At 41.0% G+C, this 20,071-nt stretch overlaps 1 protein-coding gene across 4 annotated transcripts in view; it reads left to right on the top strand.

The window, feature by feature from the left end:
* The window catches only part of pcnt (pericentrin), a 65,571-nt gene that overhangs the window by 5,228 nt on the left and 40,272 nt on the right, over positions 1 to 20,071 (top strand). For 3 of the 4 annotated variants that reach the window (XM_041812304.1, XM_041812303.1, XM_041812302.1), the window contains 22 exons: positions 1,390 to 1,521; positions 3,833 to 3,982; positions 4,853 to 5,757; positions 5,837 to 6,181; positions 7,865 to 8,267; positions 8,446 to 8,862; positions 8,965 to 9,183; positions 10,570 to 10,665; positions 10,796 to 10,939; positions 11,166 to 11,421; positions 11,620 to 11,699; positions 11,848 to 12,145; positions 12,369 to 12,457; positions 15,329 to 15,440; positions 15,675 to 15,801; positions 16,026 to 16,133; positions 16,221 to 16,299; positions 16,421 to 16,525; positions 19,288 to 19,399; positions 19,488 to 19,528; positions 19,608 to 19,733; positions 19,844 to 20,030. In XM_041812304.1, coding sequence (XP_041668238.1) covers positions 1,390 to 1,521; positions 3,833 to 3,982; positions 4,853 to 5,757; positions 5,837 to 6,181; positions 7,865 to 8,267; positions 8,446 to 8,862; positions 8,965 to 9,183; positions 10,570 to 10,665; positions 10,796 to 10,939; positions 11,166 to 11,421; positions 11,620 to 11,699; positions 11,848 to 12,145; positions 12,369 to 12,457; positions 15,329 to 15,440; positions 15,675 to 15,801; positions 16,026 to 16,133; positions 16,221 to 16,299; positions 16,421 to 16,525; positions 19,288 to 19,399; positions 19,488 to 19,528; positions 19,608 to 19,733; positions 19,844 to 20,030 — 4,531 coding nt within the window. The remainder of the gene's footprint in view (positions 1 to 1,389; positions 1,522 to 3,832; positions 3,983 to 4,852; positions 5,758 to 5,836; positions 6,182 to 7,864; positions 8,268 to 8,445; positions 8,863 to 8,964; positions 9,184 to 10,569; positions 10,666 to 10,795; positions 10,940 to 11,165; positions 11,422 to 11,619; positions 11,700 to 11,847; positions 12,146 to 12,368; positions 12,458 to 15,328; positions 15,441 to 15,674; positions 15,802 to 16,025; positions 16,134 to 16,220; positions 16,300 to 16,420; positions 16,526 to 19,287; positions 19,400 to 19,487; positions 19,529 to 19,607; positions 19,734 to 19,843; positions 20,031 to 20,071) is intronic. The other variant, XM_041812305.1, reaches the window with a different exon arrangement.

The raw sequence follows: 20,071 nt of genomic DNA, 5'->3' as shown, positions 1-20,071 counted from the left end.
TCAAACAGGATGTGCTTGGAGAAGCTAGGCTATACAGCGCTATAGAGGGGTACAACTGCTCCACGTAATTTAATGGGTTTGGGATAAAATGGCCTGAAAACAATGCTGGCTCATGCACGTCATGTTTAGGTTTTTGACGCTTTATATTTTCACCAAGAAAGCCTTTGTGTTTGCAATATTTTGTAGTGATAGCTTCACCTACCAACTATGTACTCCTCCACCTCAGCATATCTGATCAGCTGTTTGTGTCCACAGGCTTTGTCATAGGAAACAACAATAAACTAAACAAAAGCTAGTTATTTCAGCTCAGCTTTCCACTTCTGCAGTTGATGCATTGTTTTCATAAAGTTAACATGTGCCAACTGTAGCTTGTCTAATTGTCAAATTTCTATTCAGCTCTTCTGGTCGGGTTGGTTTCAGCAATTTGTCCCCTGAAAGTTGAGTAAGGTTGGTAAAATACCTGCCTCCAGAAATGCAGGAACTCAGAATGGGGAGTGATGCAGACCGCAGGCGTCTGTGAGCTGTTATCCTGAAAAAATGTTGTGAAGTCCCTTTTTCGACATCAGCGACTCTCTGTGTTCATGAGCTCAAAGTAAGCATTGCTCTCATAGCTCTCCATCTATGTTGTTGTCTCAGTGCAAGACCTAAACACTTGATTGGATACGCAGAAATGGAAGAACACGTAGCCTAAGCTTGCATTGCAATGCGAAAAGCTGTGTTTTGCAAATAGTGCCAAACACTGAGGCTTTCTGGTTGAAAATTAAAATTCTTCAAACATTTTTGATGCAGCACACACTTGAACCGACATTATGTTTTGGCCCATTTTTACCTTAAACTTTATAAATTATGCATAGAAATCATACCCATCTTTGCTGTATAGCCTAGCTTCCTTGTGTCCTGTTTGAAGAGGCAACAAAACCACAGGAGACTAATTCCACTGCTGTTGCCAAGTACTACAACCCAACTTCAAAAACACTGAAATATCTCTTTAAAGACCACCAGTCATCCATCAGTAATGGAGTCACAGATGAAACTAAATAAATCTGATTTATGCAGATGTATTCGTTTGCATTAACCTAAATGCTTCATTGTGTGACATTACTGCCATTATTCACAGGTCATAATTCCTGACCTCCATTTTTTTCGTCTGATTTTGTTTGCTCACTAACAAGTGGTCCGTGCCCCTTGCTCAGTAAACATACATTAGAGAAATGGGTCACTAACCATCATGTTGCCTGTAGGGCCTGTTGTCATAGCAACCTGGCCAGGACTAACTGTGGCACTATGTACTGCCTTTTTCAAAAGGAAAGTTCAGACACAACATGAGATGCAATTGTGGCACATGTTTTACTGCGCTAAGATTTTCTTGGCATGTTTTTATTCCTTTAGGAACCCCAGAAACCGTTGAAATCAAAAGTTGGGCAAAATCAGCAGAGGAAGGATCAGGACCCCGACCCAGAGCAAAGCCTGTCCTGTACAGAGGAGGAACTAGTCACACTCACTGACAGAGAACAGCTTAAGGTATACACAGTGTGACACTATTAACATGGTTCTTTAAAGCACTGGAGTAAAACAGTTTAAAGACTCAGCAGGGCTTAAGTATGAATTTATATGACAAGTTAAAGAGGATGGGTTTAATGTCATGAATACATACTTAGTATAATAAATCCTTGGCTCTAAACTCACACAGTGGAAACAGGGATCTAAAACTTTTTACCGATCCTGTGCACACACCTTTGTGTAGGTTGTTTTTGGTCTGTTTGGACTCATAGATCAGCATCACCTCATGCTGTTTTATACACACAATAACGATAGTCTTGTCTTGTTGTGGTTTTGCTGTGTGTTTGATTTAAGCGCTTTAGGAAATGTGTGTCTGTATGTGTCATCAACAACCCAGGGGTAATGAAACTGTCTTCAGTTTCTGTATGGCTGCACTGATGTGAGGACGTGGCATGTTTTATCTGCATTCTGTAGCATGTGCAAAATTATTGTGGAAATGTTATTACGGATCTAAATTTACATTTTGTGAATTCAGTGCTTTAAATTTGCTTGGCTATGGTGTCCATTGTGTTTGACCTGTTACTTCTAGTGTAATTGAATGCTCTTTTACTGAGCTCTACTGACTGCTGTGTCTGCAACACCTGCTTCCCTAACTTCCTGTTTTCACAGCACAGAAAAATGTAGATTCCAACAACAGTCCAAAACTCAAAGGAAGAAAGAATAAGCTGTATATACACATGGACAAAGTGCCTCAAGTCCCACCCATTGTACAAATATAAAGCCAAAAACCAAATGTGACAAGCACTGTTGCGTTGTTCAGGTTGGACCAGAGTCTGTGCAGTAGGCATCAGCTGGAAGGGCTGTGGTATTCACGTTACATTGCTTCCACAGTTATACCTCAGCTCAGCACTGCAGCACAATTTTGTGCTGATTTAGAGCCGCCTCCCACATTTATGAAGATCAGATTGCTGTTGTTGCAAAGCTGATGTCATAACTTATCAGGCCCTGTTTATCCTAAATAAATGAGAGAAACTTAAAATGCCCTGCAAACAAAAGCTCAGGTCTCAGGAGGTTTTAAATACAGGAATACAAGGTCTAGCTGTTGAACTTTTAAGCTTAACTGCAGTGAAAAACTTGTAATTGGGTACTAGATTATAGTATTACTTTTAGGCCTCTTAAGTAGACAAATCAGGCCTTCTATTGCCTGCTGCTTTTTATGCTATCAAACCAATGTCTTTTTCTCATAATCTCATAATGCTCGAAAAAGGTTAATTTGCATACAATAAGAAATAATATCTGCATTTTCTTTTCCATGTTGTCACATTTTTATATTGCAATAAGCAAAAACACATACATTACTGTGTTGCTAATGTAAATAAAGATGTTACAGGGTCTTAAAATGTATGGAGAGGTTATTGAAAAAGGTATTAAAGTGTTGACATTAGGGCTGCAACTAATGATTATTTTTTTATGTCGACAAATCTGTCAATAAATTTTGCGATCAGTCGACTAATCGCGATCATTTTGCATGCTGTTCTGGATCCTCATTTTATATAAATAGTAGCAATTTAAATAGTAGCATTCACCTGCCTTGCAGGTTACAAATAACTAAAGGATGGCTTTCTTTAAAGTGACTGGTATGTCCATAAAAGTAAATAAAGCAAATAGCCCATCCAAAGTCCAAAAGTACAAATAAAGCTTAATGTAAACAAATCAAACTTCCAGCCCAAGTGACTAAACAATAGATTAGAATTTCTTTAAATTGCAGTACAGGAACAACATGTCACCATGTTCTGGTGTGAGGCTGGCTCTCTTCTTTGAGTAGTGAACTGCAAGTACAGATGAGTTTTTACAGGCCGGTATTTGATTTCACCAATATCAAAAACAATCATACGATTAGTCGACACTTGAATTTCTGTGTTGACTAATTTTTATAGTCAACATAATCGATTATGGTGACCAATCGTTGCGGCCTTAATTGACATTAATGTCAGAGTTCCTGTAGAAACCCTGCAATCAGAAGACAACCTTTGAATCTTTTGATGTCACTGTAGGTGTTACGCTGTCCCTTCTTGATACAGTCTATGGTAGAAATTCATGCTAGGTTATATTTGTTTTTTCAGATTTAGCTAAACCCAAAAACCAACAGAAAATACCACAAGAATAGCAGAAAAGCAATACTAGAAATAAAATACATGACACTATAGTATCAGAGACAATAGACACTTCTACAGAAAAGAAAATCCATTCTATACTCCATTATCTACTCTGAGCATTGAGAGAAAATAAGTTTCTATAACCACATTAACTCATGCTTTAACCTTCCTAACAGAAGTTACAGCAGGCTGTGGAGAAGCGTAATGAGATCATTGCAAAGCTCAGCACCAACCTGCAGGAGGCGCTGGCGAGTAGAGACCAGGTGCAGCTGGAGGCACAGTCGCTTGCTGGACAGATACAGGCGTTACAGAGGCAGCTGCAGCAGGTAAGAGCTGCTAAGAGCTAAAGTCTGGTTTCAGCGTTTGTGTCAAGTGTAAGCTAGAACTATGCCACACTGACCTACTGTGGGAAATGTATTGCACTGTGTCCAGTGCAATACATTTCCCAATCTGCAGTGCTGTTATTATGCAAGTTTGTGTTCCTGTTGGTGTATGTACAAGAAACCACAGCAACTGAAACCAAGCATATTATGCTGAAGTTGGAGTGATAAATATCTAGCAACAGTTGATTATACTTGAGTTATTGCGAAGAAGAGAGCCGCAGTATCACCTTTTAACAGGGGAATGTCAATAGAGCTATTATTGTTGCATATCTGCAAATGTACACTTGCAGGTCTGTGCGTGCATTTGTGGATCTTTGTACAAATTTGCTGATTTTTGCATGTATTTGCAGATCTTTACGGACATTTGCAGATCTGTAAATGCATTTGTAGGTTTGTGCACACCTTTGTAAGTCTATGCATTTGCAGATTTGTGTACTGATCGTTGAGCACATTTGCAAATAGTTTTGCAACAATAATGGCTCCAAAAATGTCTTGCTACTGAAATGCATAATCTGCTGATATTTTCAGATGTCTGCAAGTAGATTGGACAAGTCATACCCCCTTCTATAGCCATTTATCTCACTCCAGAGTATGCATAATGTGCCTGTAGACATACTAACCAGTGGACCAATCACAGGCCATGGAGAGTGCCTGCATTTTGCCATGTAGTTACATTTTTAGGAAGTGCATGTCAACAGGACTTTGCAGGACTACAGTATAGACTACCGTTCAGCTTCAATGTAGGAGCATAAGCATGCTCAAAGATGTTGCTTAAAAATTTGTTGGATAACCTGTGAGTTTTCTTTCACACAGACCAGTGCAGACTTTTTGCGCATCAAAAATCAGGCAGGAGCTGAAGTCTTCAACAATCATGTACAGCAGCAACAGCAGCATGGCCTCCACTCCCAAGATACAGAACTCAACCAGAGGGAGGGATCTTCAAGGGCAGGTCCAAGTGCCATGTCAGGTGTTGAAAACTTCAGTGCAGACGAGGACAGTGAGACAGACAATATTCTGTGCACACTAAGGGCCGAGCTGGAGGAGGAAAGAAAGAACAGCCAACGGATATGTGCTGAACTAGCTGATGAGATAGAGAAATACCAAAATGTGCTTTCTTTACTGGAGCATGAGAAGAGAAGCAGGGAAGAGGAGCGAAAGGAAAGGGAGGCACAGCTGCAAGAGCTCCAGAATCAGTTAAGTTTACTCCAAACTCAGTGCCTTGAGCTTCAGCAGCACAAAGCAGAGAAGGAGAAGCTGAACGCAGAAGTGCTGGACCTGAGGAAAAGGCTTCAGGAGGGGGAAGATGCACAGAAGAGTTTTAGTGAGAAGGTAGCCAGCTCTGCTCTCTGTCTCCAGAGACAGGAGATGGAGATGCAGAAGCTCAAAGAGGAGCACAGAGAGGAGGTGGAGAGAGTCAGGCAGCTGCTGGAGGAGCGGGAGAGACAGCTGAAGTTGAGAGAAGAAGAGGTCAAGGGACTGAAAGCTTCCAAGAATCTGCAGAACCAGGTGAAGGCTGGTTTTAGCTCCAATGAAATGATTGGTGCAGATGAAGCCAATCAGGAAAATGGACCTGATGAGGACGGCATGAATGTATCATCACCTGGAGATATCATGATGGAGCGTTATCTGTCTTCAGCTACTTGTGCACTCTCCAGGTCTTCATTGATAGATGACAGCTTTGAACACTGCGGTCAGCTGGACGTCGCTGCAGATTACAGGTTAGATAAAGGGTTAAGTGTATCTCTCTGTCTTGTTATAGGCTACTTCAGTAATTTATGTCTGTGCATTTCTTCACAGTTTTGAGCTGAACAGTGACATGTTGGGAGATGAGCCACTCTTGTCAATATCAAACCGACTTCAGGAAGTAAACGACCTCCCAAACAACTCAAGCCCGTCATGCTCCCCTGGAATCCCTGTAGCGGATAATTCTCTTTCCCAGTGGCTTCAGAACTCCACTTCCAATGAGCTGGAGTTGAGTAAACTATCTGAGCATCATTATGGAGAGACGGACCTGGGAAAAGAGTTGCTGAGTCAGCAGTGTGAGGAGCTCCGTGAGGAGCTGGCTCTCAAGGACAGGGACCTAAGTGTGCTCAGGGAGGAAGTCATTAAGAGTGCTGAGGAGCTGGAGGAGGCCAGAAGCAGGTGAGAAAGTTAATTAGAGCAGGAAGTTAATTAGGTTTTTTTGTCTGCAGTAGTTCTACTGTGAGGAACTTTTGGTTTGTGTTGATTTTGTTGACGCTTTTGGACAAAATAGTACTCCTAATGTCTTTGCTAATCTTATCAGTCCATGTGCATGTAGTGTTTTTGATAAGTCTCTTCCTGCTTTCATTTGAAAAATTTTTTATGCCTCTGCACTGGGAGTAGCCAAGGGTCGAGCCATTATATTTTCCTGCCGTTCTTTAATGTGATATTTCAAGGATGCTTGGAAAGATTTTCTTCAAATTTTGCATAAAGGTTCATCTTGACTCAAGGGTGAACAGTTCAGATTTTAGCGGTCTAACCTGAAATTGCAATTGTAACTTTTCACTTTACACACATCTCCCATTAGCAGATAGTGAAATCTAATTTTTCTCTTTTTTTTTTTTTCTAAAGACAAATGTAATGTTTTTGTTATGTTGGACACAGTGAGACCAGCAGAACTGTAAAAAGCAAATTAGTGCATCAAAGTGCATCAATAATTGATTAAGAATCAAATTGTTGCCCAATGAATTGTAATCAAATCGAGTCGTGGGGTGCCTAAAGATTTCCACCTCTACTCATTACTAATCTTCAAGAAGATTAAGAAGAAGAATTGAAGTTTTTTCAAACATACATTGCCGTGGTTCATGTTACAAGCAGCAGTCGACGTTTTTTAGTTTGACTTCAGAGAGGACCAGAGGAAGGTGCCAGAGCTGTGCCAGGCCATGGCGCACAAATATAAATGCGCCAGTATGCACGCCTTTCGTTGTTCGACAAATTAGCCTGACATCATTAGCAGGAGTTCTTTTATCACTTTTAAAGCATCTTCACACACAAGCAGTGGTGCTGCTGGTGGTAAAATACACTTTCAAGAGGAATTTAGTATAAATATTTACTCATCACACAACACCATCTTAATGATGGTGATTAAAACAATTTCGTAGCTTTTTTTTTTAATACCCCATTATACGGTATTACCGTATTATCGCTTATTCCTATTTCAGTCGGTTTCATAGCTAGCTTAAAACCCTTCACAAGAGCTTTAAGATCAATATTTTTTTCTGTTATAAACGATATATGCCAACTTTATTTAGAGGGGAAAAGTTCATCCTAATGTGGTTTCTTTACCAAGTAAAACAAAAGTCTAGCCAAGCAAACTCCTCTTTCATTTTTTGAGAAGATTATCAGAAAACTTGTTTCAAAGCAAATTTTGTTTTATGTCAACTTAATTTAATTTCTTCCAATGCATGGATGAGTTGTCTGTTTTCACAAATGAATCTCATTCTACTTTACTTTGACAATCAAAAATGTATGTTTAGGTGATTTTTGTCATGTAAAATGTTTGTTTTTTTATGGTTGTTGTCACTTCATCTGACACTCAGCCTAAACCAAAGCAAATGATAAAAACATCACTTGGAAATATTTTTTGTGTGTGTGGCGATGTTTTGTTGGATTTTGAGGACCACATAAGGAGATCCAACAATCAATTTCAGTCAGTTTTATTACCACTCCTTACAGGAGCTTTAAGCTCATGTACTGGTATTTGATAGATGTATTGTCTCCTGTGAAGTGACCCAGTCTTTAGTAGTTGCTCAAAGACAACACTTTATGAGTTGATTAAACTTAAAACTGTCTTTTTATGTTCAGGTGGGCCCAGGTAACAGAGGAGCTCAGACAGGCTCTCTGGGAACTTGAGGAGGAGAAGGAGAAAAGGAGACATATTGAGGAGGAAATGAACTCAAAAACCCATGAACACGATAACCTGAAGAACAGACTGAGTGCCTTAATGGAAGAAAGAGAAAATGTTGTCATGTTTATGGGAAAGGAAGCTGCTGAAACCTCCCTGCTGCTTCCTGATGTGTCTCCATCAGAAGAGGGACAGAAACTGGTAGGGGAGCTTCAAAATGAGTCAGAGAAGGAGGCTGCACTCCGGTCTCATCAGAAACAGCAGGAGGTTTTTGAGCTGTCTCTGCAGGGGATAAAGGAGCCTTCAAAGTCTGCTAAACAGAGCCTGGAGTTTGAAGATGACAAACAACTCCAAACACTACAGGTATACTCATGTGTGAAGTGGTTTTGTGTCAACAGCTTTATCAGAATGCAGCACTGAAGTCACTGCACATGTTTAGGTTTAGATTGATTGCATGTGCTCAAATAAACTAGCAATACAGTGACACAAGAATGAGCACAATTTAAAAAAAATATGATTTTCTTTATCTTCCTTTCTCAAGGCTGAGTGTGAACATCTCATGTCAGAGCTAGAGGAGACAAAAACAACACACAAAAACACTGAAGCCCTACTTGATCAAAGGACTGTGGAGCAAGAAGAAACATTAAAGGAGCTTGAAAAAACTCGCACACAGTTTGTCAAGGTTCAGGCAGAGGTAGAAAGACTGCAGGAAGAGCTGGAGAAGAGGCAGAGCTGTCTGGACAGTGCAGAAAAGAAGAAAAATGAACTGGAATCTCAGGTCCTCTGTTTAAGACAAACCTTAACCAACCTGGAGGAGGCTCAAGCCAAAGCCATGCAGGAGAAGGAGGAGAGCCGGAGGAAAAGAGAGGAGATGGACGAACGGATCAGAAAAATGGAACAAGTCTTAGAAGAGGAACTGGAACAGTTCGAGAGCCTGCTAAAGGACAAGGATGACGAGGTGAGATGATGTTGAAAGACATTTTTCTTGTTTCTAATTCAGTCCTAGTTGATTCACAGCTGGCTGGAGACTAACATGGTGTTCTTTTAATCATCTCTACAGTTGGCTGAAGAGAGGGAGAAATGGGAAGATGAGAAACAAGAGAAGGAAAAAGATCTTCTTGATATGAGGCGCCAGCTGGAGGAGCAGAGGAGGGAGAGGGAGGAGGAGGCGAAGGCTCTCCTGCAGAAGCAGGCCATGGCAGTGGAGGAGGCTACAGAAAGACTGAAGACATCTCACCAACAGGAGATTAAAGACCTGAAGGAGAAACATCAAATAGAGGTGGGAGAACCAAAACTATAAAATGTTAAAGGTTTAAAAGGAGTAAAGGATGCTTCACTTTTTAAAACTTCACCTTTTAAAATTGTATTATCACCATTATTTTAACAACCAGTAGCATCAAGAAGTAACAAAGCTAAAAAAAGAAGGAAAATCTTCAGTCACACTTGAACCAAAGGCTGCCTCCAGCTTCTAAAGAGAGGTTGCTGTCATCACTGCATAACATAAATCAGTAACTCTTTATTCGTAAGGAGATGAAGAGAGAGAGGAGAGGGAGATGCAGAGAGAGAAGAGATGGGGTGCAGAGAGAGGAGAGGGAGATGCAGAAAAAGAGGAGAGGGAGATGTAGATGGAGAAAAGGGGGAGATGCAGAGAGGGAGGAGATGGAGATGCAGATAGAGAGGAGATGTAGATGTAAATGGAAAGAGAGGAGAGGAGATGCAGAAAAAGAGGAGAGGGAGATGTAGATAGAGAGAAGGGGGAGATGCAGAGAGGGAGGAGATGGAGATGCAGAGAGGGAGATGCAGAAAGGGAGAATAGGGAGATGCAGAGAGGGAGGAGAGAGATGCAGAGAGAGACCAGGGTGATCTTGGTCGACCTAAAGCTTTCCGATTAATTAATCGACCAATCGAATTGAAGCTGTCAGCCCTAAAATTATGCATAAAAAACCCTTTGTGTTTATAAATGTTCTCCTTTTGGCTGGAGAAAACAAAGTGAGTTAAAGTGAAGTTTTTACCATGAGCTGGATCAGTTTTTCAACCAATGCAAATGAGAGGGAGTGTTGTTCTGGACATCATCACTGCTGGGGGAGACTATATGACCAAATCCCGGCAGTGGTATTATCCGGAGCAACATTTTGACCTTGAGTGTTAGATGGCTATTATTGAAGCAGAATGTAGCTGCAAAATTTAAAAATCAAAACAGATTATTTTTAATTCCTCCAACCCAACAAGTTCCAAAATGTAACTGAAACTAGACTGCTGCCAATCCACCCAAACATTGGACTGCACTCTTGATGCTCTATTAATGTCCATGGGAACCACAGAGCAGCTACTTTGGAGGAAGAACATGTAGTTGCACTTTAAAAGAAGTTAATTTCATCATGAAAACCGAGTAACTGAGGCGTTATGTGATTCTGAGGCATGAGATTGATATAGAAAAGCAGTCAGCTGTAAATTTACAATAAAAGCTTTCAAAGTTCCCGTCATTTTGTTCTACTTTCACTTATGAAATGATCAGTTAAAACTGACTGCCTGAAAGGAACTGTTTCATTGATGAGCATTAAGATTTGATATGCTTATGGTTAAAGGAACGTTGCAGCTATAGTGGGTCTAACTTTGGTGTGATTGCTTTTTCATGTCCTTGCTGTTTGTTTGCATTAATTCCTAGATTTCTGAGCTGAACTCTCACCTGGAGTCAGAACTGCTGAAGAAGCAGGTTGTTATTGAGGAAGAACAGAAGAGACAGATCAGCCTCATCAAACAGGTGACAGAGTTTTCATATTCTTTAGCCATTATTTCACAAATTGTGTTATTTATCTTCCTTATTATTTTGCTGATTTTTTTTTTTTTTTATCATGTTTCTGCTCTTTGCGTGTCCTGTGTCTCCACTCCAGGTGACTGAACGTGAACATGAGAGGATGGTTTCAGAGCTGACTGTCAAACACAACCAGGAGCTGAGTCAGCTGAGGACAGAGCTGTCCACTGAGCTGAAGGAGAGCCTGGAGACTGCCCACCAGGCAGAGCTGCAGCATGCACAGGTATACTGTTTATGGAGTCAGTGTAGCATCTACCCTCTATTACATAACCATTTCCTTGTCAGATTAATTTTGTCATTTATTCAGGTATTTGCAACATCAGGGATTTAGGAGTTGAGTTTCATGCTAATGTGCAGTTGTTATAAATATGTATAGAGGATAAGAGTGCCATGTTAATGTCTGAATGTCATGCAGTGCCCCTTTAGAGGTATGCCCTCATTTCCTCTAGGTCCAAAAGGCTGCTGAGCTTGAAGCCTTGCATCTGAGTCTGACCAGCGCCCACAAGTCCCAGCTGGAGCACTCCCACTTGAACTTTCAGCAGGAGCAGGAATCTGCTCTCACCCAAGTCCAGGCCTCCCTGAGGGACACGTTTGCACAGGAAAGCGCTCTCCTGCAGGCTCGACATCGACAAGAACTGGACGAGATCAGACAGCAGAACCAGGAGCAGCAGGAAAGATTGTGTGAGCTGCACCAACAAAACATGAGTGAGTGCATATAAGAGGGCTTTTTGGTTGTTCAGGTGGTGTTCTTTTTCATGTTTACCTTCAGGTGCACTCAACATGTGTGCCATTATGAGGGTGATGAGTCACCCTCATTCTTTAGAAGCCTGTTCAACAAAGTAAATCATGGTGGCAAATGTAACCTTCAAGTTCTTTGACGTGGGTGAATCTTTGTATGCATAGATGAGTTAAAGCAGCAGTGGGAGGCGGCTAAAGCTCAGCAGAATGCTGCAATGGAGGAGAGGAAGGCCAAGGAGATGCAGGTTAAACTTTAATTGTTTTTACTGATGTTTTATCAGATTACTGTACTTTTTTGACCATATAGGTCACTGAATCAGGTATTTTGGAAACCAAACATATTAAACTGATGAAGTATACTCTCTAATTAATCTTGGCCTCCCCTTCTCCCAGGCTCTAAGGTCACAGTGGGAAAAGGATGCTGAGAACACCAAATCAAAACTCCAAAAAACACTCTCAGAGAGCCAGAGCGGTCTTACTGCAACCCAGGCTGAACTCCACAGCACCCAGGACTCCCTCACCCAGGCCAACAAAGCTCTTACTGAAGCTCAAGCGGCACTGTCCCAGACTCAGTCAGAGCTGCAGGAGTCATCTGCCCAGCTGAAGGAACTCCAGACCTCAAGTCAGGAGCAGAAGCAGAAGCTGGAAGAAGAGCTGAAACAAGCCTTAGCTGACAGAGATGCTACTGCTCGTAAGAAGATTCTCATTATAACCCACTTTCCTCCCACTGAAACCTCGAATAAGGCTGCACAGTCCTCAAGTCATTATTGTAATTAGAGTAGCTGTTGTCATTTTAATCTGTATCTGTCTGCTAATATTAAAAGCTTTGTATAATCAGGTTTAGACAAAATTAAGACTCACAACCACTAAGTTGTATATTCATACAGCTTATGCAATCTTTAAATGTTTCTAAGGGACTTTGGAGGAGTTGGTTTCTTCGCTGCAGGAGAAAGAACAGGAAGTGCTCGGCCTGCAGGAGAAGGAGCAGAAACTGCAGCAACAGGTGAGTTCAGTCAGAACAAATGAAAAGGGATATATTTTACCCTTTTAAGACAAGTTTATATTGTTCTCAGAGGTCCCCAAAACATGCCTGTGAAGTTTATTGCTGAAAAAACACTCCAGTATTGGATTTTTGCATGTCTAAAAACCCCTCTGTTTCAGCCCTGCTCAGAATGAGCCGTTTCTGTGTCTGTGGCTTTAAATGGTAATTAGCTGTCTGACTCCTTCCCTGACCACACCCCTCTCAGGAAATGGATGCAGCACTTGGATTATTACAGACACTTTTATCCAAAGTTTAGGACCTGACTGGGATCCGAACCATCCATCTCCCAGACCATAGTCAGCAGGGTAACCCACTGAGCTATCCAGCATCACAGCTGGTACCTGAGAGGATCAGTAGAGGAGGACAGAACTTCCCTCCAAGTGGGGGAGGGCCAACAAAACCTGGGGGTGGGTGCTTAGGCCCCTGGTGAGGTCACTAGATGTAATAAACCTGAGAATGGCTTGTTTCAGCACACATTTTCTGAAAGGTGGAGAACGAGAGGGGGACAGGGAATGGATTTTTCTTGTACTTGAGAGGATTGTGGACAGGCCAGGGACACAAATTTGTGTTAGAAGAGCCTGAAAAAGTGATTTTTGCATAATATGTCCCCTTTAACATGTCGCTGGATACGTGTTATTTCAGTCCACTGTCCCTACCTTCAATAACTATTTAATATTTATCTTAAGGATGCACAATATTGGGTATTTGTAGCTATTTTCAAACTAATTCTAGGAGATACCAGTATTTAAACCCTTCTTTGTTTAATCTTAAAGAACATGTATGCATTCTTTTTCAGCACACATTCTACATTTGAAAAATAAAGCAATTTCTTTGGGTTGCATAATGTGCATTTTACCAGTAAAACACAGCCTTGTGACTTTTTTGAGAGTTTCAAACTGCACTGTTACCTGCTTACTGTCAGTGAGCTCTGTAGAGTGCTAAATAAAGATGCAACCCAACCATTTTTTATTCAACTTGCACTTAACAATTAGAAATAATTATTCTTATTAGACAAGTTTAAGCAGGGTGGGTTGTCAATCCTGACAAAGTGCCTTAAATAATACAAAAGAAATGCCTCTAGAGTGTGAAAAAGAAATAAGCTGGTGTGCAAACTTCAGTCCTTAGAACTCCTTCAAAGTTTAAGAATAAAAAAAATATAAAAACCTCAGCTGAGTTAGATCTGCTGGTTCTGTTCAATATTCAACAATTCTGTTTGTATATTATGCCGATATATTGGCTCTAAGTATTGGCAGTAATGTTCATATCTGCTGATACCGTGCTCATAGTATTATTGCATACATACAGGTGCATCTCTATTCTGTTAGAATATAATGAAAAAGTTCTTCTTTTTTTTTTAAGAAGTTGAACTTCCATTGGTTCATCTCATACAAATGGAAATATTTTAAGACTAGTTTTAATGTTGATGATTACATCTTACAGCTCACAAAAAAAAAATCAAAGATCCACTATCTCTAAATATTAGACTATCACAAATATCAGTCCAAAAAAGATTTATGATCCAGAAATGTTGACCTTCTGGAAAATTCTGCTCTTTATGTGCTCAGTACTTGTTTGGAGCTCCTTTTGCACAAATTCCTGCATCTCTGCTCGTGTCATGGAGCCGATCAGTCTGTGGTCCCGCTGGGGGGGTTATGAAGCCCAGGTTGCCCTGATAGCAGCCTTCAGCTCGTCTGAATTGTTGAGTCTGGTGTCTCTCATCTCCCAGAGATTCTCTATGGGGTCCAGGTCAGACCAGATGGCTGGCCAATCAAACACAGTAATACCATGGTCAGTAAACCAGTTCCTGGTAGTTTTGGCTTCACTGTGCGGGTGGAAAGGAAATCAGTATCTTCATAAAGCTTCTCAGCAGGTGGAATCATGTAGGTCTTTAAAATCTCCTGGTAGACTGCTGTCAGCCTTGACTCTGGACTTGATAATGACCAGTGGACCAACAGCAGCAGATGACATGGACCTCAAACCATCACTGAATGTGGTGACTGGAAACAGTGGACTTCAAGCACTAAAGCATTCTGGGCCTCTCTGATCTTCCTTCAGACTCTTGGAACTTGAAAACAGGACTTTGGACCACTGAGACTACAACAGTCCAGTTATTTTTCTCCTTAGCCCAGGTGAAACGCTGACATCTGTGGTTCAGGACTGGATCCACACTAAGAACCTGCCACTTGTAATCCATTTCCTGGACCCCGTTTGTGGTGGCTTTTGATCCACTGACTCTAGCCTCAGCCAAAATTCGTGTGCTCCCCTAAGTTCTTGAATCTGCTTGGTTTGACAGTCCTCTGAAGGCTGAGCTCATCCCTGTTGATTGCGCTCCTTTTCCTTTTCAGTAAACTTTCCATGAATCTGCTCTAATAAAGCCTGTCCAGCAATGACCTTCTGTGGCTTACCTTCCTTGTGGAGGGTGTCAATGATTGTCCTCTGGACAACAGTAAAGACAGCAGTCTTCCCCATGATTGTGGTTGTGTGTACTGAACCAGAGTGAGAGAATGAAGGCTCAGGAAACCTTTGCAAAGTGGACTTTTCCACAATATTCTAATATTTTTAGATAGTGGATTTATGATTTTCACGAGCTATAAGCTGTAATCAAAATAAAAACAAAAAAAGTCTTAACATGTTCCACTTTGAATGTAGAATATATAAAAGTTAAATGACATTCTAATGATGCACCTGTATTGATTATGTTTATTCTTTTGTTATCTTTTACAGTTAGCTAATTTTTCTTGCATCGGTCTAAAAGGCTAGGAATAGAGGAACTTGGGTAATTTATTTCTGAATCCAGGATGCATAACGTTTTTTTTTTCCTCTGTGTACCAGGTTTTGCACCTGCAGGAAGAAAAGACCTTGTTAAAACAGAGCTCAGAGGAAGAAGTAGGTCAGCTGTGGAGCCAGCTGGAAAGCATGAGGACAAGTCGCCAAGAATTGGGAGGTGAGCTTGTTAAACCGGCCTGATGTCTACACAACAGTCCTCTTTTTGAATCAACAGCTTAATTTGATCGACAAACATGTTCTTAACTCTGTGTCAAAGCTGGGTTAAACAAACCTTCTAATAATGCCTTACTGCAATATGTCACAGAGAGGGAACATTTTCAGTATTTATTTACTTTCAGTTTCTGTTTTTCTCACCATTCTCTCTACTCTCGTCTTCCCCTCTTTCTCACAGAGCTCAAGGAGCAGCTGCTTGCTCGCTCTTCTCGTGTTGATGACATCGAGCGCCTGAAGTCAGAATTTAATGATCAAAAACGGGAAATAAAGGAGCAGAATGAGGCCGAGCTAGAGAGCTTGAGGAGGTATGAGAAAACTTGGCTTACAGGCACACACACAGACAGGCACTCACATACAGTGTCATTTTGTTCCATAAATGCCTCATCTTCTTGTTCAATGTAAGAAATTTAAATTCTGAATCAACCAAGGTGTTCAGACAGTATGCCTTGTGTTGCTCACAATCAAAATTTAGTTCCCTATACCCTCACTGATCCTGTCTTATCTCTGATGTTCCTTCATCCTACTTTAGGTACTTTGAGCAGCGATTGCAGGTAACCGAGGAGAATTACAGAGAGGAAATCGCTCTGCTACAGCTCAGGCTGGTGGAAAGTGCCATGGAGGAATCTGTATTAACAAGGTATGCCAGAAGAATGAAACACAAGTGCGAAAACATCCACTAAAAGCTCGAGCAACATTTGATGATGTCTTTGTGTTTCTGTTTCAGTTCCATATCTCAGAGCCCACCAGGGAAGAGTAAAGATCACGTGCCTACTGATGCTGACCTTACAGATGAGAAACAAAAGGTGTGCTTTTAAAGGAAATGTGCAGTCTTTAAATGATTAACTAGTTTTCATGAAGTCTCTTCAAAATTTCCCAAAGTACAGTAGTAAAGTGTCACAAAGCTTCATATCATGTCCCATACAGGAATTGCTTGACAGTTTGCGACTTGAGCTGGAGGAGAAACACACAATGGAGCTTTCTGATCTACGATCTTCTATGGCTCTGTCCTTCAAGAAGGAGCTGCAACAGGTCAAATTCAAACTCTGTTCTTTCATTTTTGATGAAATTGTGACAAAGAGAGATAGAGAAGCTGATATGAGCCTTGGACTCAGGTTATTCTTGCTCAGAAATGGTTGCTTAAAAGTGGTTAAAGCCATTTTGGAAGCCAGAAGTAGGGTAATCATGATATCAGAATTCTAAATTTCACTGCAAGACCTGTAAAAACAAGATTAACTCCTGTTTGATACCACAAGAACAAAAAAGGAAGTATATGGTATCCAATTTAAAGGTAATGGGGTAACACACTAATATATTGGCAATGTGTCAGTACTGAAATGTTGCCATCATTTGTGTGCGATTTAGGCAGTGCACTCTCTTTGGTTAAAAAAGCTTAGAACCTATTGAATACTACTGATCAATAAATAATAGAGATTGTATTGTTTCTAGCTAGACTTAGCAATAGCAAGACTTCAGTGTGAATGTAAAAGCTGGCTGTAATTGGATAACTTTCCTTTGTTGTCCGGGCAGGCGCTCTGTGCTTTTTCTATATAAACAGTGATGATGAGAGTCAAAAGGAGTTTAAAAATCTAGACCAGTGTTTCCATTAGACCTTTTTTTTTGTCCCTGGCCAAAATGACCGGCAGTTCTGACCAGACATTTAATTTACCGTATTTTCCGGACTATAAGTCGCACATTTTTTCATAGATTGACTGGTCCTGCGACATATAGTCAGGTGCGACAAATATCAAAATATATATAATTTAACACGTTTTTAAATGTCAATTCATACTGACTGACATGCACAAGGAGTAAACATTACCGTCTACAGCTACGAGAGGGCACTCTAGGGTTGTGACAACTATATGCTGCTCCTGCACCACTGAAAAAATTAACGACAACGGTAATCGAGCAGCAGAAAGAAAGTTTGGAGTGAGTGAGAATCTTGTGAGGAACTGGCAAAAAGCAGAGGTTAGCTTATCTCTTACTGCAATGAAGAAGAAAGCTAATCGCGGGCTGAAAGCAAGAGCTGGAGGAATGAGTCCACAGATGGGTGCTTGAACAACATGCTGCCAGTCAACAGTGCAGTTACATCTCCACGCCCTGGTAGTTGCCAAGGAGATGAATATAAATGACTTTGCAGGCGGGCCTTCTTGGTGTTACCACTTCATGCAATGCAACCGCCTCTCTATCAGAGCACAGACAACAGTGTGTCGGTTTCTAAATAAATGCGACTTATAATCCAGTGCGACTTATATATGTTTTTTTCCTCTTCATGACGCATTTTTTGACTAGTGTGACTAGTCACTCCGGAGCGACTTGTAGTCCAGAAAATACGGTAGATAGCCATGTGACCAAAAACCTGCATTTAACAACATTAAAACATATAAAAGCCAAAATGCTGTGATACAACTCTGTGTCTGCCCTAAAAAGAGTCTGAGGAAACGGGTTTCTGTCTGAACCTGAACCAAGTCCAATACTAATTGTAGCTAGTAATTGTTAATACAGCTTGTTAGACTCATATTGCACATGACTGGTCCTTGAAAATGACAGTGAAAAGACAGTTTTTATCCAAGTTTTCTAAACAAACATTAAAGCTGTGTGCTGTTCCTTACACACATGCAGTCAGTTGCACAGTGAATGACTGCGTTAAACACGTAAACAGCAGCACTAAGCTTCACATTAGTACTGCTACTTCTAAGTTAGCACATTAGCTGCTACCCTAACTTACTCACTTAGAACAGCCAGATATCATCCTCCACTGACAGCGCCAACAAATCAACCAAACAAGTAACCAACCAGTGCTCCATTAACTAAACATGCTAGAACTCTGCATTACAAATGAAAGTTCAGTCTTTCCATCAGTGGTCCCATATGAGGCCTATAAACTGATGATCTCAACCGTAACCTCCGCTAAAACAGTAAATCAAACCACTGTGGTTTATTTGGAGTAGTCCTGAAGAAAGACAAGTGTCCACTGTGGATAGTGCATTGCTGTCCTCCTTTCATCAGTGGCTCTTCCCACACTGCTGCCGCTGATTAGCCAGGACGCCCCGAACAGGAACATGCAGCTACATGGAATTTAGATGGTGTTCTCGCCACCCCAAACAACCAGCGCCTTTCCGCATGACATGATTATGTGTTGAATACAGCTCCACTTCATCTGAGAATAGTTCATCGGTAGATTTACCCATTTACTGAAGTCCGCTCTAACTCTCAGCTCAGACCAGGCCCCTCCTTGTCCTGTACGCTGCATTAGTGTTTATGCCACTCGCGTATCTGCAGTTCCCTTTCTTTTGGCTTCCTTATTACCTTAATTGATGACAAACTCTAAATCCATACCACCAGTTTCTCTGTTTAGTTTTCAGTAGCCATGAAGTCCCCTGGAGCTTTGTTTGACGACATCCACACTGATCACATTCACCTAAATTAGTCATGGGCTTGGTGGGTAGATCAACAATCTCAGCCCCGAACAGGAGGTGGGACGTAGTAAAATTACTGAGTTTATATTAAAGGATTCTTGACAAAATATCTTCTAGGTAATGCAATATATGCTATGCAGTTATTCACTGTTTACTTGTCTGGTAATTGGCATATTTTTAACTGGATATTCTTATCTGCCAGACATCGACCTTTGAAACCAGCCAAAGACCAGCAAATGCCAGCTAACAGAAACTCTGATGTAGACTTAGACAGATAGTTTCAGAAATATCCTATCTGGCCTCCCTCTCTGGTGGTTTACACCCCTATAATCGCTTATTTGACTACATTTTTGTATCCTTTTTAAACATCAGGTACGCTCAGACCTCACTGACATCTACTACGAAGAGCTGCAGGAGATCAAAACTCGTCACGCACTGGAACTAGAGCAACTCAGAGCCAAACTCTCTGATCATCACTTACAAGGTTCTTATCACACATTTAATAAAATTCAAATGTTTGCTCTTTGGCACTGACAGTTTGATGGAAATGAATTACATGTTAAACTTCACAGAGCTGACCCGAGTTCATTTTGAGATGGCGAGGCAGGTAGAGGTAAGTCAAATTTATGACTATTAATGACTCATGCTCTGTAACACTTGATTGCAATACATTATAACTGTGTATCTGATAGGTGGAAGTGGAGCAGAGGATATGGTGTCACACTGAGGAGCTGCAGGCAAGCATGACCCTCATCCACTACCTGGAGAACAAACTGGCTGCCTTTAGTGAGGCAGAAATGCAAAATAACACACAAACGGTACTCAATCATTTCTAATAAAATTTAGATTAAACTGATAATGGTACAGCAACATATTTAAAGATGCAGGATTTTAATCTGAGATGCTGCTTGGTGTCTTTATTGTTAAGGAGCGTTTACAGGAAGAGATGAAGAGGCTGAGAGAAGATCTCCAAAAGAAGCATGAAGCTGAGCTTTCTGCTCTGAAGTCTGACCATGACAGAGAGACAGAGTTTGAGAGGACAGGCTTTGAAAGGGCTCTTCATGAGGAGAGGGAGAAGTTAAAGTCTCTGCAGGCTGCTCTGGACAACGACGACAGTAAGACTCCACCTGGTTGTTAGTATGATGTTTGTTGTGAA

The sequence above is a fragment of the Cheilinus undulatus genome, linkage group 18, assembly GCF_018320785.1.
Source record: "Cheilinus undulatus linkage group 18, ASM1832078v1, whole genome shotgun sequence".
Lineage (NCBI taxonomy): Eukaryota > Metazoa > Chordata > Actinopteri > Labriformes > Labridae > Cheilinus > Cheilinus undulatus.
This window is presented reverse-complemented; position numbering and strand designations above follow the sequence as displayed.